Source organism: Cyprinodon tularosa, unplaced genomic scaffold (assembly GCF_016077235.1).
Source record: "Cyprinodon tularosa strain WSP-4 unplaced genomic scaffold, ASM1607723v1 ctg265, whole genome shotgun sequence".
In the NCBI taxonomy this organism is placed as follows: domain Eukaryota; kingdom Metazoa; phylum Chordata; class Actinopteri; order Cyprinodontiformes; family Cyprinodontidae; genus Cyprinodon; species Cyprinodon tularosa.
This window is the reverse complement of record NW_024038969.1, coordinates 630,845-645,055: the sequence shown is the minus strand read 5'-3', so window position 1 is coordinate 645,055 and position 14,211 is coordinate 630,845. Positions and strand designations below refer to the sequence as shown.

The 14,211-nt window shown below is 37.2% G+C and overlaps 1 protein-coding gene across 2 annotated transcripts in view; it reads left to right on the top strand.

The window, feature by feature from the left end:
* LOC119786101 (roundabout homolog 2-like) overlaps positions 1–14,211 on the top strand; it is a 118,894-nt gene that overhangs the window by 55,428 nt on the left and 49,255 nt on the right. Inside the window, exons 3-8 of one of the 2 annotated variants that reach the window (XM_038289196.1) lie at positions 7,964–8,121; positions 8,217–8,337; positions 8,474–8,612; positions 11,565–11,701; positions 13,343–13,354; positions 13,800–13,924. In XM_038289196.1, coding sequence (XP_038145124.1) covers positions 7,964–8,121; positions 8,217–8,337; positions 8,474–8,612; positions 11,565–11,701; positions 13,343–13,354; positions 13,800–13,924 — 692 coding nt within the window. The remainder of the gene's footprint in view (positions 1–7,963; positions 8,122–8,216; positions 8,338–8,473; positions 8,613–11,564; positions 11,702–13,342; positions 13,355–13,799; positions 13,925–14,211) is intronic. The other variant, XM_038289197.1, reaches the window with a different exon arrangement.

The window sequence follows — 14,211 nt, the reverse complement described above, 5'->3', positions numbered from 1 at the left end:
TCTACCCCATGTCTCACATGCCATCATATGTACCACCCACAGAACACCACATAGGCCGCTTTGCAAGGGAACAGGAATGGGAGCCGCCACAACTGTATTGTAGGCAGTAGGATGGTTGCCATTTATATACACTGTCAGGGCTGAATAAATCACAGCCAGACTACCGACAGCGCTGATGTATTTCACCATGCTTTCACAGTGTTTCAAATCAACAGCAGCCTATTAACAAGAAATTGGATGTAACAAGTAATTCACTTCCAATTTATGCAGACATGATTCTGCATATAAAATAAAACCACAAATGCTCTAGTAATTTCAGGTTATTTTGAAAGTTGGTTCGCAGAAGCATTGGCATAAACATAATTTATCAGACAACATAAGAACTTCCGAAATAATTTGGTTATATCGAGTTTGTGAGATGTAGTCAGGATTTTAGCTGTTGTATACACACTGAAATCTTTCACAATGTCAACCACAAATCTAAGTATATTTTAACCAGTCTTTATATGGAATACAGTAGAAATACAAACTAGACAACTACCTCAGAGGACATATGTAAAGGTTTGACAGTTTTGATACCTTTTTATCCAAAGTGTGAGGAGGCTCTTTTTTTTCACACCCTCTACTTTGATCAAGCTAAAGTATTAATGGTTAATACTGTGTATTTATGGTGAAGCCTACTATCACTGGACATATTATGCAAATAACAACAACCAGATTTGCTTGCAATGAGTCCATGCTAATCATTAATTAACCAAACATTCAGGCTCTGCATGTAGTATATTAGGTGACACTTGTTGATTTTACCCAGCATAAATCTTTTAAAAGGCTGGGTCAAGGTTTAAAGGTCAAGACAGTCATTAACGCTGTTCAGTCATGTTCCGTCGGTGGAAACACCTTGATAACAAGGTATGGCAAGCAAAGTATAAGATAGAAAATTAGATAGGGTTAAATCACAATTAAATCACAAGCCTTAAATGTTCCATATTGTATTGTGTAGTGTCACATTTTAAAATAGAGTATAACTCAGCTAAAGACCTACCAACACATGTCTTTCAACCTAAGCTGAAGCGATAATAATCACAGTTTCAGCAACCAGGGCATATTTACTGTAGAGGAGCTATAGAGACTCATATCTAAGGTGGAATAACTAATTGATAAAAACTATTAGCCTTTGCCCCTGTTAAATCTTAACTCTATTGCACAGAGACAAGAAGGAGGCCAGTGGTATGTTTTGCAATCAAATCCTGTTATGGTATTTAATCAATTACCGGTACTTTCATACTGTTGTGTGGCTCCGTAAACATGTCCAACGGATTATGTTAGGACAACAAAAGAATGTATTAGTCAAGCTCAAATCATGGTCAAATTGTTAAAAACATATGGAATAAACTCACAACTTTCATTCAATATATAGACATTTATTAACAAAACTGTTTCAACTTATGGTGAAACTCAACTAAAACTAAGTAGCTACTATTTACACAAGGAACAGATCCAAATGAAAATGGTTGAAAACCATTATCAGTAAAATGATAAAATTATTTCTTAGTTCAGCATAAATTCTGTGTTTGAGAACCAATATTTTATTCTTGAGGTTTGTATTAAGGATAAGTGAAATTTTAAACTAACTTAGAGCAATAGACAATATGTTAAGACAATATTGTATCAAATTAATTAGAAAAAGACATTCAGATAATTCATTTTTAAGTTTTCTCTTAACCTGTTCCTAAGTGATTAATTAGGGGTAGGGATCCTATAGCTTATTTAACTAGGTTTGGTTTATTAAGACAATCAAGTTACTGTAATAGCTAACAAATACAAGGGGACATGTTTTAAAGGACTATTTGGTCATATTTTAACAAACTAATATAATGAGCATATTAGAATACACACACACATTTATGTCATATAGACGTTTAAACCCTTACTGAAACAAATGTTGCCCCAACTTTATTAAAATGTGGTTGCTATTAGTTTCTGTTGGATAGCTGTACTAAACACTTTCCCATTTTTTTTTTAAACAGTCTGACTTTGTTTTAGAGCGGTCTGATTCTGGAGGTAACTTCAAGTCTACTTAGCTTTGGACAGTCTGAAGAGAAAAAATTCATTTAGCAAGGTTTTCTGTGTTTTCTCCTGTGTAGCCTCCCTAGGAGAGCTTCCACAGCAAGACAGTGAGAGGTGTGTAAGCAGAGCCTTAATACCAAGCACACCGGGGGGGCGTCACATGTTCCTGTGAGTGTCAAACTCCTTGGCAGCGTCTTTGCAGAGAGGATGCAGCTGAGTTTGGAGAGCAAAGCAAAGAATTTTGCTCCACCAATGCTATTACATAAAAGTAAATGAAAGACATAGGAACTTTGATCAACATTTGACAAAAATGTAATCTTTTGATGACATACAAATGCTATAATAGGTGGAAAAAATATATGTTTACAACATCAAAAACCTCTTCACCCCTGGCCTTACCAAAGAGACAGTGCCAGTGTTTTGAAAGATGTCTTGTCTTGTTCCATTACCAAAGAAAACTCAGTCATTGGTAGCGAATGCCTATAGATCTGTTTTCCTAACACCCCCATCATAAGTATTATATAGAGGAAATTAATTATCAGGACCCCTGCAGTTTGCTTACCACTGTGAAGTTGGAGCTAAAGATCCTATTGTGCACCTGCTTTAAAAAACCTAAAGTCATTTAGAAAAGGCAGACAGACATTTGATTTCTCCAGTAGATTTAACACAATTGATGATGATTTGCCTGGTCAGATATTCCCAAATACTCAGGTAAAGACCTCAACAATCAACAAAGACCATCTGTCAAACAGACCGCAGCTTGTGAGTGTCTAGTTAGGTAGACAGCAGCTCAGGAGCAGCACAGGGGATGGTATTCACTATTCTTTTTTTATGCTTTTCACCTAAGGTGGATAATCCAGGTCCTGAAAGCAAAAAAAAAAAAAAACTATACAGTCCTTTAAGAGGATATCACTTATGGAAGATATGCAGCAAAATGTTGCATAACAAAGAAACTCACCCAATGCCTGTTCTATGATGATGTGACTACATTTTCGAGATAAGTGTCTGTGAGATGCTTTACAATTGGTGCCTCTTAAAAACCTTACAGAACCCTTTCACTGACATTTCTGAACAATTTGACAACCCAATTTGACCAGTACACCTGATATCTCAGTCTTTGTTTTCTATCTGCAAACTTTCTTATCTGCCAATGGATATTCTCACTGAAGAACTTGCTGTGATACTCCTGTGTCATCTATTTTCTTGCTGTTTTTGCCACATAAAACTACAGTACAACCTGGTCACCTAAGAGCACAAAACCAGGAAACATACAAGCTCACATTTGCCATTATCTCACTATTTAGTATTGAAGGGAAATAGTAATGAAAAGGAACCCATCTCTACTATTCTAAAGTATTTTGAAACTTTGATGAAATAACCCCAGTTGTTTCAAAGATTTTTCATTGTTGGTTTCAATTTGATAAATGAATAAACAAATGACACACAGAACTTCATGCACAATTATTGCATATGTCCTTTTGTGCACTTCCAAATCGGCCTACTCATCGTCACTGATAATGACATGTTTGATAACTGCACAGAGCTCTTATTTTGTAAAAAAAAAAAAAAGTTCTATGCTTGCTCTTGATACAGCTGAATTTCTCCTACTGTGGTACAATAAAGATTGATTTTCTTTTATGCTATATAATTCTATTTTATTCTACCTTTACCACGATACACTATATTATCACAAAGGATCTCAATGGGATACCTTATAATTGTCGTAGAAATCAGGCAAAACATGTGCAAAGCTCCAAGGGTGTTGTGCTCAACAGAGTTTGTTTTAGTTTTAATGAATTTCTCTGTCATTGACTTTATAATTCATGTACCCAATTATGTAGTGTCTTTTCAAATTTCCCCTGTTTATGCTTGAGTTTTAAACCCTCCTGGGACAGGATTTAAAGAAACATTGTCAAGTGGGACAGGGAATGCTGGTGTGTGCCTGTATGAGTGTAGTGTAGCCTGCATGGAATGGGTCACTAAGCGTATAGTACAACATGACAACCAACCAGACATATGTCTTTGCTAAAGCAGAATAGCAACTGAGACTCATTTACTGCAGGCTGTGATTGACAGCTGGGCCAAAGGGCCACTGACTGCCTCCTGATTTCCTTTTCAATGAAGGTGTCCTCTGGGACTTTGAATATATGCTACAGTATATCAGCAGAACAGCTTTCGGCAGTAATGAGGATAAAAAGCAAACTGAGCATCATGCAAGTTTATGCAGCTCTGAGTTTTATCAGCTATTACACTGAGATAAAATTAATTTCTCCCATTTTCATTAATTCCTCAGACACTAAAGTAGCAATGACAGTTTGTAGCTGAGTTTTATGCACAGCTCTTTGACAAGAAAAGGTAAAGAGCATTGATATTTTATTTTTTTTGGCTCTGATTGCTGTCATACACAGCGCTTTATTATTTAAAACAGGCCTACAGCAAGGCTTTTCACAAAAACAACATGTCATATGCTATTAATGCAAAGAGGGTACAACTCATTGCTGGGTCCAGATTACAATCTCTATTTTTAAACCTAATCCCAAAGATGCCGTACAGTGCAGTCTATCCTGTACCTACTTTAAGCAGCGGCAGCTTTGAAAACCGATATTTCCTGAACAGTTCTGACAGCGTCAGAAAGCTTTGAAGCTTTTTCCTCTTAACTTCACATAAACTACCTCATACATCTGGTCTGAATGCATTTTCCTAGCTTTTGTGGTAATTGTTTGACAATAGTTGATTTTTTTGAATACAGAAAATAAGATGTAGATATTATTAGATAAATGAAAATGTTGACATGAGGATGATAAAACTCAGGAAAATGGAATTTTAATGAGCTAAAAAAGTATATAGATGTGAGTTAAAAATGGAAAAGTGTCATATTTCACCCAGCACCGGCTTGCTTGAGATCTCTTTTTCATATAATGCAGTCTTTGGCCTCCTTCCAGTTTATTCCATTGTAGAGAGTAATGCAGGAGTTTCAGTGCATTTTCTAAAACAGGAACTGAACCTGAATATCCGTGGAACTTGCTATCCGTGAGAATCTTTGATATGTGTGCATCCTTGCACCTAAATAAGGCCTTGCACCTGTTCCTTTGCTATTTTGCAATTATTTTTTCTGCTTGATCCAGCTGATATTCCTACTCATTTGTACTCCCTTTTTAAAGTTGTGCACACAGTAGCAATTGTCTTTTCAGGAGTCCAAGGTTTAATGCTGGGTCTGCTGCAAAATAAGAGACTCATTTTCTAACTGCATTCTTTTTCAAAGGTTTTAGCAGAAAAAAATCAGAGTCCACTAAACTAACAATTTAATATTGAACTGGTCTTTTAATCTCATCAGAATTTTGTAGCATATTTATTACTCTTGACAACCTTCAGTTTGCCACCCCCAGTAAGCCTACTTTATAGTTGTGGTTCAACTCATAAATGTTTTCACTGACCACAAGGTGCTTATATCTACAAAATCGAAAAACACATGCACGGCTTTTTAATTATATTCCTTATAAAACCATACAATGTTTTTCTTAACCAGATTTCTGAGGTGGCCACTGAAATGAAACAGGAAAGGGTTCTCAATTCAACTCCTTAGAGTCCATTGTCTTGCATTTTTCAGATGCGTCTGCCTCAATACTAGCCTCGTGAGACCATCCTGTTCTCGCGAGCTTTCAAGATTTCACTGGCTAATCAGTCTGGAGACTCTCCGTTGAAGAAAATTTGAGCCGTTCACCAAAGCCGATGAAACTAGCTATCGAGCAAGTTTTATCGGAATTACACTGTATTTCTTCACTGAAAGAAGAGCAAAACACTGCTCTGGAGGCTTTTCTCAGAGGAAAAGATGTTTTTGCTCTTCTCCCGACTGGTTTCGGCAAGAGTTTGATCTATCAATTGGCTCCTCTTTGTTGTCGCTCTGTTACGTTGTATGCTTCGTTGATCTGATTGGTTTATTTGGCCCGTCTTTCACCAACATAGGCCAATCAGCTAACCAGTATTTTTGCCCCTTCCCAAAATTACTTCTATGGAAGGTTTCCAGATGGATATGCGGAGCAAATCCATCTGGCGGAGTCAGGTTACCTCAATACAGCTTAGTCAAACAATCAAGAGTCAAGTCAATAGTGGACTCCAGAGAACTTGGCTGTATCCAAATTCACCAAATTGCACCCCCTTTACCATTCAAGGCGTCAGCAGTGAGAACTTTATTGTTGGATGCTGTGCCAGTTCCAGATATTGATGCACAAATGAAACACTCATGGATAATGCAAGTCGAATTTCAGGAATACAATCTGCTGTAAAAGAACAACAACAACAACAAACACACAGAAGTTACACAAACACCAAATGATTGAAGCTTTCCCTTACACAAACAGAACATATGAAAGTGCGTACATTTTGATGTGACACACACAGTACACATGAAGCAATAATGTAGTTTTCTTTATTTCTGTTTCAGTGATCTGTCCTTATCTGTGGGATTCTTTATAGCTCTTTAGCCCGAGCCTTATTGCTTCTGTATTATGTGTTTTGCCATTTATTCACATATTAAATAGTAGTAACTGTGTATTGAAAATAAAGGTGTCCTCCTGTGTTTGAGCTGATTATGTTATTTTTGTGGTGTTGACAGCTCTGCTTATCCTCCTCATTAAGTTAGTAAACAAAGGGGCATCTAAACATCTGGAAGTAAAATTACTACTGTGATTATTAGTCAGATTAAATACAGTAAGTTATGGTATCATTTTCAAATTCAAGCATCCAACATGCCGGGGGTAAGGTATCTATCGGCACAGAAAAGTGTGAGATTAAGTAAGGTTACTTTTTGGTTATTATGTAATATTCTTTGGTATGGGTGCACATGTGCATCATAAGTTTTGTGTATGAGCTGCATTGCTCATGCTAGAGAATTTTTCAGCATGTCTGATAAAATACCAGAAGCTGGGGCATGCCTTTGTAGACCATATAAATGAAAGGATGGTATGCAATATTGGAAGAAAGGGTTAATTAGCAAGTTATTTTTTTGAAAACAGCACATTTGTGACACTACATAAAAAATGTGTGATGGACTTGTTGCCCTCCTGTAAGTACAGTAGAGGGTCTATGAGACTGTGGGACTTTTTCTCATTCAAAGGCTGTCGAAACCTTACATGGGTGGCTGGAGTTATAATCTCTTTTAAATACCAGGTGGTTTTAGAGACAAAATCCTCCAAAATCCTTCCTATCAGTGGTTCCTTCAGGACATAGACTACTTTAGGAAAACCTTAAGAGATTCTCTAATCTCTGATAATCTCTGATAATCTCTGATAAGTAAAGCTAAATCAGTCTTCTGAGGTGATCATTTCCAGTTTAAAGGCATAATTTTAATGAAATTCGTCATTAACTGAACTTTGTTTAGGTTTAGGCAGGTGAAATGGTGCAGGTTTTGTTCATGATAAAAAATATAAAAATCTTATTTGTTTGTTGTTTTGTTTTTTTCATTTTACACTGTGAAATGTAAACTAAATACATTTGCTACTAAACCTCTAAGTGGATTTAGAGGTTTTATCGATGACCATTCTCTTTCTGTAAAGTATATCTGTCCTTTTCATTTTTTTTTTTTTTTATGAAAAAGAATGTTCCTATACTGTATATAAAGCATGTTTTGCACTACAGTCTATAGCAGATTTTCTTGGATTTATGTTTGGTTGCACTTATCTGCTTAGAGCTCTCATACACTCAGACTAATAAGAGAAAAGAAGTAGTAGTGTATTGTCTAACAATGAATCGTAAAATTGTGAAATAATTACTAAAGAAAAGACATGTTAATGCAAGAGTGGGTTTAGGATTTCCTAAGTGGCTATATAAATTCAGCTATTTAGATAAATGACATATTATTACAGTTATAATTCTGTGTTACTTCTTGTGTTTGCTCTAGTGCTACGCGATGACTTCCGACAGAACCCACAGGATATGGTGGTGGCAGTTGGGGAAACGGCAAGTTTTGATTGTCAGTCTCCACGTGGGCATCCTGAACCAACCATATTCTGGAGAAAGGACAAAACTGAACTGGATCTCAAGGATGACAGGATCACAGTGAGTTTGTTTTCAGGAAAGGACCCAAACAAATACAGTAAGTAAAAGTTCAAAATATTTTATTTTCAAGCAAGCCATTCTCTTATCCGCTTTAGGTTCGAGGAGGAAAGCTGACAATTTCAAATACTAAGAAGAGCGATTCAGGGATTTATGTGTGTGTGGCCTCAAACATGGTTGGAGTGCGGGAGAGTGAAAAAGCACAACTCTCAGTATTTGGTAGGAAATCTGTCCCATACTCAGTGCATATTTTACAAACAAGTAAACTGCAAGAATATTCACTAACTTGAATTCAAAAAGCATATTTAACCCTTTTGCATAAATAATGCTTGTCTTGTGTGTGATCCTTATTTAGAAAGACCAGCTTTTATGCAACGTCCTGTTAACCAGGTGGTTCTAGTTGATGAGAGTGTAGAGTTCAGATGTCAGGTCTATGGTGACCCACCACCTGCCCTGCGCTGGAAAAAGGAGGATGTGGATGTTCCTCGTGGCAGGTAAGGACTGATTTTAAATGTATTGAAATATATACAGTAGTAGGTGTGGAGGCAGGCCTCTGTGGAATGGCATGATGCACTTCAGTGTAAGAACACAAACAGCTCACATCAGAGCTCATTATCATGGAGCTCATTTAACAACCCTTGAAGATGGATTGGATATTACTAATTTCAAGTCCTTACTGAATTTTTATTTATTTTTTTATTTGGAAACTTGATTCCTGATTGTTCTAATTTCTTTCTGGCTTCAGTAAATAAGTATATAAATCACAAAATGTGACTTTTATGCATTAAGTAGGGTCAAGGGTGGTAAAAAAGGTTGAAAAATAATTCCTCTACCTTAAAAGAACTATTAATGGAGATATTACCAGCATTCCTTTGCCTAATCTTTATGCTTCAATAAAGCTAAACTAAGCTGTCCTGCATTAAAATAGCTGCCACTTTCTGTCATCCTGACCACACCCCCTGTCAGGGCTCAGAACTGAGGACCCAGATTTCGAAGGAGACAGATCACTGTGATTTACAAAAATACTTATTGACATCGGATCTGAAACTCAGCAACAAAGGAGTCAAAGGCCGGAAACTAGGTAGAGGGAAAACTCAGTTTAGTGACCATGTAAATTTGGCAGAGGGCCATTACTAGCGTGTGAGTTATTAACCTGGTTTTAGAGTTCAAGTCTGCGCCCAGAAAAAGGAGTGGAATCCAGCAAGAGAGTTTCAGGAGCCTGAGCCTGAAGAACTGGCTGACGAGCAGACCCAAACAGACGAACGAAGGCAGGAGGTTCCAGAAGATGAAACCCAAGCCGCTGTTGAAGAGGTTAACAGGAGTCCATACCAGAAGATCAGAGATCTGAAGAGGTAACAAGGGGAAATCCGAGTCAGAGTGAGAAGGCAGATCCAGGTTCAATCCACAAACAGAAACCAGCAGGAGTCTGAAGACAGGTCAGGGAAACAAATCCAAAACAGGAACAGACCAGGTCCGAGGGCAGAACTGGTCAGGATCAGGCAATCAGAACAACAACAGGTACGCTAGAGAACTCTCACCGAATGCTCGAATAATCTGGCACTGATGACTGGGAGCGAGCAACCTACATAGAAGCAGAGCAGTTGGATAAGATGAACAGTAATGAAAAACTGGGCGGAGCTAGGCAGTTGAATGGCATGCACCATTAAACCAGTCATCAGTGCAAAGATCATGACACCCCCTACAGTCCACCGCCGCTCATCTCCATTCTCAGCCTCCCCCTCAGGGTGTCTTGGTACCAACTACTTTGATGGCCTTTTTCAAACGTTTTTCTGGGGGCAGGGTCATCTTTTTTTTAGGGGTTACTTACACTTTAAAGTAATATTTCTGGATATGTATCTTTTTAATTTAACTCAAATTTTGTGAAGGGCTTATAAACCATTAACATCTTTTGTAATTGTATTTACAAACACCAGTGATAAGTAAAACAGTATCTTCTTTAACAGTACATTATTATCCTCTTTCTTCATACAAAACTATTTCCTGTGTTCTGTAAGACCTTAAGTTTTTTTATGCACAATCACCAATCATTGTTAATTTTCACACAGCAAGATTCTGGTTACCATGTTGTTTTTTTTGTTTAGTTTTTTATCTTCTTGCCAGTTTGGAGAATTCAACACCCCTATTGGACAGTTTAATTATGTTTTCAAAAGACACACCAGATTGTTCCTAATTTCCTGACATTGCCTTTTAAAACAGACTGGTCACATGCTCCCACCATCTGCTGGGTGCCATTGTAATTTGACCGACTGTTATTTTACAATGAGTTATATAAATCTAATGTTTTGGCTTATTTTTACAATTACTTCTCTGTCTGGTTACTGTCTGGTAACCTGTCTTCCTACCTTGATTGTGCCCTCTTCCTCAGTACCCTCTGACAGTAAAATATGTCCTACTTTTTCTAAATACTTTGTTTTACTTTCCTTCCTTTCACTTCTTTTATTCTTTTCCAAAAACTACCAGCCTCCTGGGAAACACATATCTGGGTCAGAGATGCTCTGGGAATGAAGTCCGCTCCAGACTCTGGAAAGACCTCCTCAACAGAGCCCCCACCACTGATACTCTGCCCACACCCTTTGAACACCATCTTTGGATGTGACTTTTTCACGCGTCCCCCACCCCCTTCGTGCTATTTCTCTGCCTGACTTATCTTCCATCTTTAAATCAGTATGGCTGGCTAGACAATTTCACAAGGTCTTTCATGCCAAAACGGACCCAAGAGAGGGAGACCTAACTACTTGCTCCTCTACTTGTTTCGTCTCTTGGCCCTCCAAGGCGCTTATCTAAACTCAGCTGGCTGAAATTGTTCTCTAACTCTCAGTGCCCTGCTACTGCCTCACGTTTACTTCAGCGATAGATACACTCGGATGCAAGGAACAACTCTATGAATTAGTCATGTTTTAATGCTTGGTGCAATCATCAAATTCAATATGTCAGACAGTGCCTCTTCCTTACTCTGAGTGTACGTCTTGCTCTCTTGTCTTTTTGCCCCCTCTCCCTCTCCCTCTCTCTCTCTCTCTCTTTGGCTGTCACACACACACACTCTCTCACACTACACAACATCCCACACTACAGTGTGGGCTGTGCCTTTTTTATGAATATTGAAATAGTGGAACAATCAGGGTTCTAGCTGAAAGCTCCTTTCATTTTTGCCTGCCTTCATCTTTGAGTTTAATTGCTTGTCTTTTCATCCCCCCCATAGCATTTCCCTGAGAAACTCTCTTGTTATTCTATCAAAACTGACACTTCCTTTTTAAAGCTTCCAAGCAAAACATCAGACACACAAGTTTACACACCAATCACTTAGCTGTAGTGTTTGTTTTGCTTATTTACTTTACTGCAATGAGTTAATTTATTAGCATATTCTGTATATGCTTTTATCTTTTAGTAGTATTACACCTGTAATTTTTCTAACTCCATTTCTCCAGGTATGACATCAGATATGAAAGAGAGGACTTCCTGTTGAGGATTAAAAAGGCATCTGTCAGTGATCAAGGGACATTTACCTGCATAGCAGAGAATCGTGTGGGTAAAGCAGAGGCCTCTGCCTACCTGACCATCAGAGGTGGGTAACAGTTACTGGTCTCATGTGTGTCAAAGCATATAACCATTTCCTGATATTTTTTATCTCTCCCACAGCAAGCCCCAACAACATCTCTTTATTGCTAGCTGTAGATTTTATTGCCATCATGTTGAACTACTGGGCCTGAGCTCAGGTTTACTTTTATATTACAATTTAATGTTGCTGATTAATCTAAACATGTGTGAAGCCCCAGATATTAAATCCAATTACATTTTACGTTTTCAATCTCTTTTTTGAGTAATAACTTCATAATTACGCACCAATTGACGAGTGCCTTTAAACTAAAAATATTGGTTTCAGAAAATAAAACAAACTTAAATCTAGCATCTCCTTTTCTAGTTTTAGTAACAAAAAACACATTATTTCTAGTCCAACACACAAATAATTAGGAGCTGGGGTTGTTTGGGGTTGGAGGAGGAATATATGGGACATTTCTAAATTCTCAAGCAATATTAAGATGGAGTGTCATCAATTCCAGTTTAATTTATATGCTCACAGTCTGAGATGTGTGCCTACAGTAGGCTTGTGGACTCACTATTTTTGTATGGTATACCCCTGCAGAAGGAATCAGCTATATGCAAGTAAGGAAGGAACACCATTGATAGACTTAAATGTATGTGCATATGTTTTATTCAATTTAAAGATTATGCCAAGAAACAGAGCCAACCTTTAGTATTCTAAATTGTTTTTTAATTCCAGTTCATATCCATGGGCGGCTGTGGCACATCTTCATACATGGTGCATAATACATATTTTATTTCATGAACATTTCATTAACAAATGTGTCATGAATTTATTTTCCCAGACACATATCTGAGTTGTTTTAAAGGAGAAATAAGGTGATGTAGAGTCATAAATCGCTATTTTTCCAAATTTATGAAAATCTTTATTCAATATGTGACAAAGATTCTATTCATTAAGAGTGTAGTAAAATAAAAACCTAGATTTTATTAGTATAAGGCCTATATGTCTTTGTTCTTATATAATCATAACTTTTTCTGAGTCTATATATGCAGCTACATCCTTAAATAAAGTTCCATTTTGCTCCAGCTAACATTAGTTTTAAATGTTGCGCTGTTTGTGGTTATGCTACCTACACCTCGTTTCAATAAGGCCTGTTCAATGCTTTTCGCAAGCTGAGTTTTTATTATGCGCAAAATTGTTGCAGTGTATATCAACATAACTGTAACTTACTTTTTTTTCATAGCACACAAGGTTTTATTGGTGTAAAGGTGTAAGTTATATAGGGAAACTGATTATTATCTCTGACAGCATGAGCTCATCCTAACTAATAATTGATAATTTTTGTTCATTTTGTTTAGTTTCAGTTTATGTATTGGCTTTTAAAACCTCTTCCAGTTTAAGTGCTGTAAATGTACAGAAACAGATGTATTTATTCTAGGCTATATTTTGATTAAAGATTTGTTTTTTCCCAGTATTTTCTGTATTGTTTTGAGGGTAGGGTCCATGCACTCCCTGCTTTGGTGACTAAGAGTTACCCCTCTTGTCCCTGAGCTTCATGGATGGAAACCCAGCTCCATTTCCATTCATTTCTGATTTTCATTTCTTTCTTTTCCTGTCCCTCTGTTGTCAATGTCACCCACACCATTGTTGTGTCACCAGCTCGCCCCGTTGGTAAGTAAGAGGTGATCCCATTGTGCATATGCTTATTTTTTTTCCTTTTTTGTTTTCCAATCACAGACATGGTCAGTATGCATGAGCTTTTGTCACATTCCACACGCTAAATCATTAAAGAATCTTTAGACCTGCATATCTGCTGCTTATCAGCCTCTGACTTCAAGTAAAATACTGAAATATTTGTTCTGAATTCTTCCAAAATGGGGGTTCAGCTGTGGTTGATGTGATTTAGTTCAAATGGTGAACTTTATTTCCAAATTAACAGTATTTCAACAATTGGCTTATTTGACTAACATAAATAAGAACTAGAAGAAAACACCCAGTGCATGAACTTCTTTAGCTTTGAGCTTTAAATTTAATACAGTAAATATGCTTATGACAGTCTAACAGTAGTGAGATGTCCACAAGATTGTTTTGCTTTGTCTTTAATTTTCAAACTCAGAGGCACCACAGTTTGTTGTCAGACCAAGGGACCAGATTGTGGCGCAAGGACGGACAGCTACCTTTCCCTGTGTGACAAAAGGCAAACCTCAGCCAACAGTCTTCTGGCAAAGAGAGGGCAGCAAGGTGAGCAAACTGAAAAGTCTGTGATCCAAGTCACTGTTAAGTTGTAATAGCAAACACTTAAAATGGGTTTAAAATGTATGCTTTGTGAAAGAAAGAAAGAAAGAAAGAAAGAAAGAAAGAAAGAAAGAAAGAAAGAAAGAAAGAAAGAAAGAAAGAAAGAAAGAAAGAAAGAAAGAAAGAAAGAAAGAAAGAAAGAAAGAAAGAAAGAAAGAAAGAAAGAAAGAAAGAGAAAAGAAAAGAAAAGAAAGAAGGTTTGCTGTCGCAGCAGATTCAGCGTCATGTCTGCT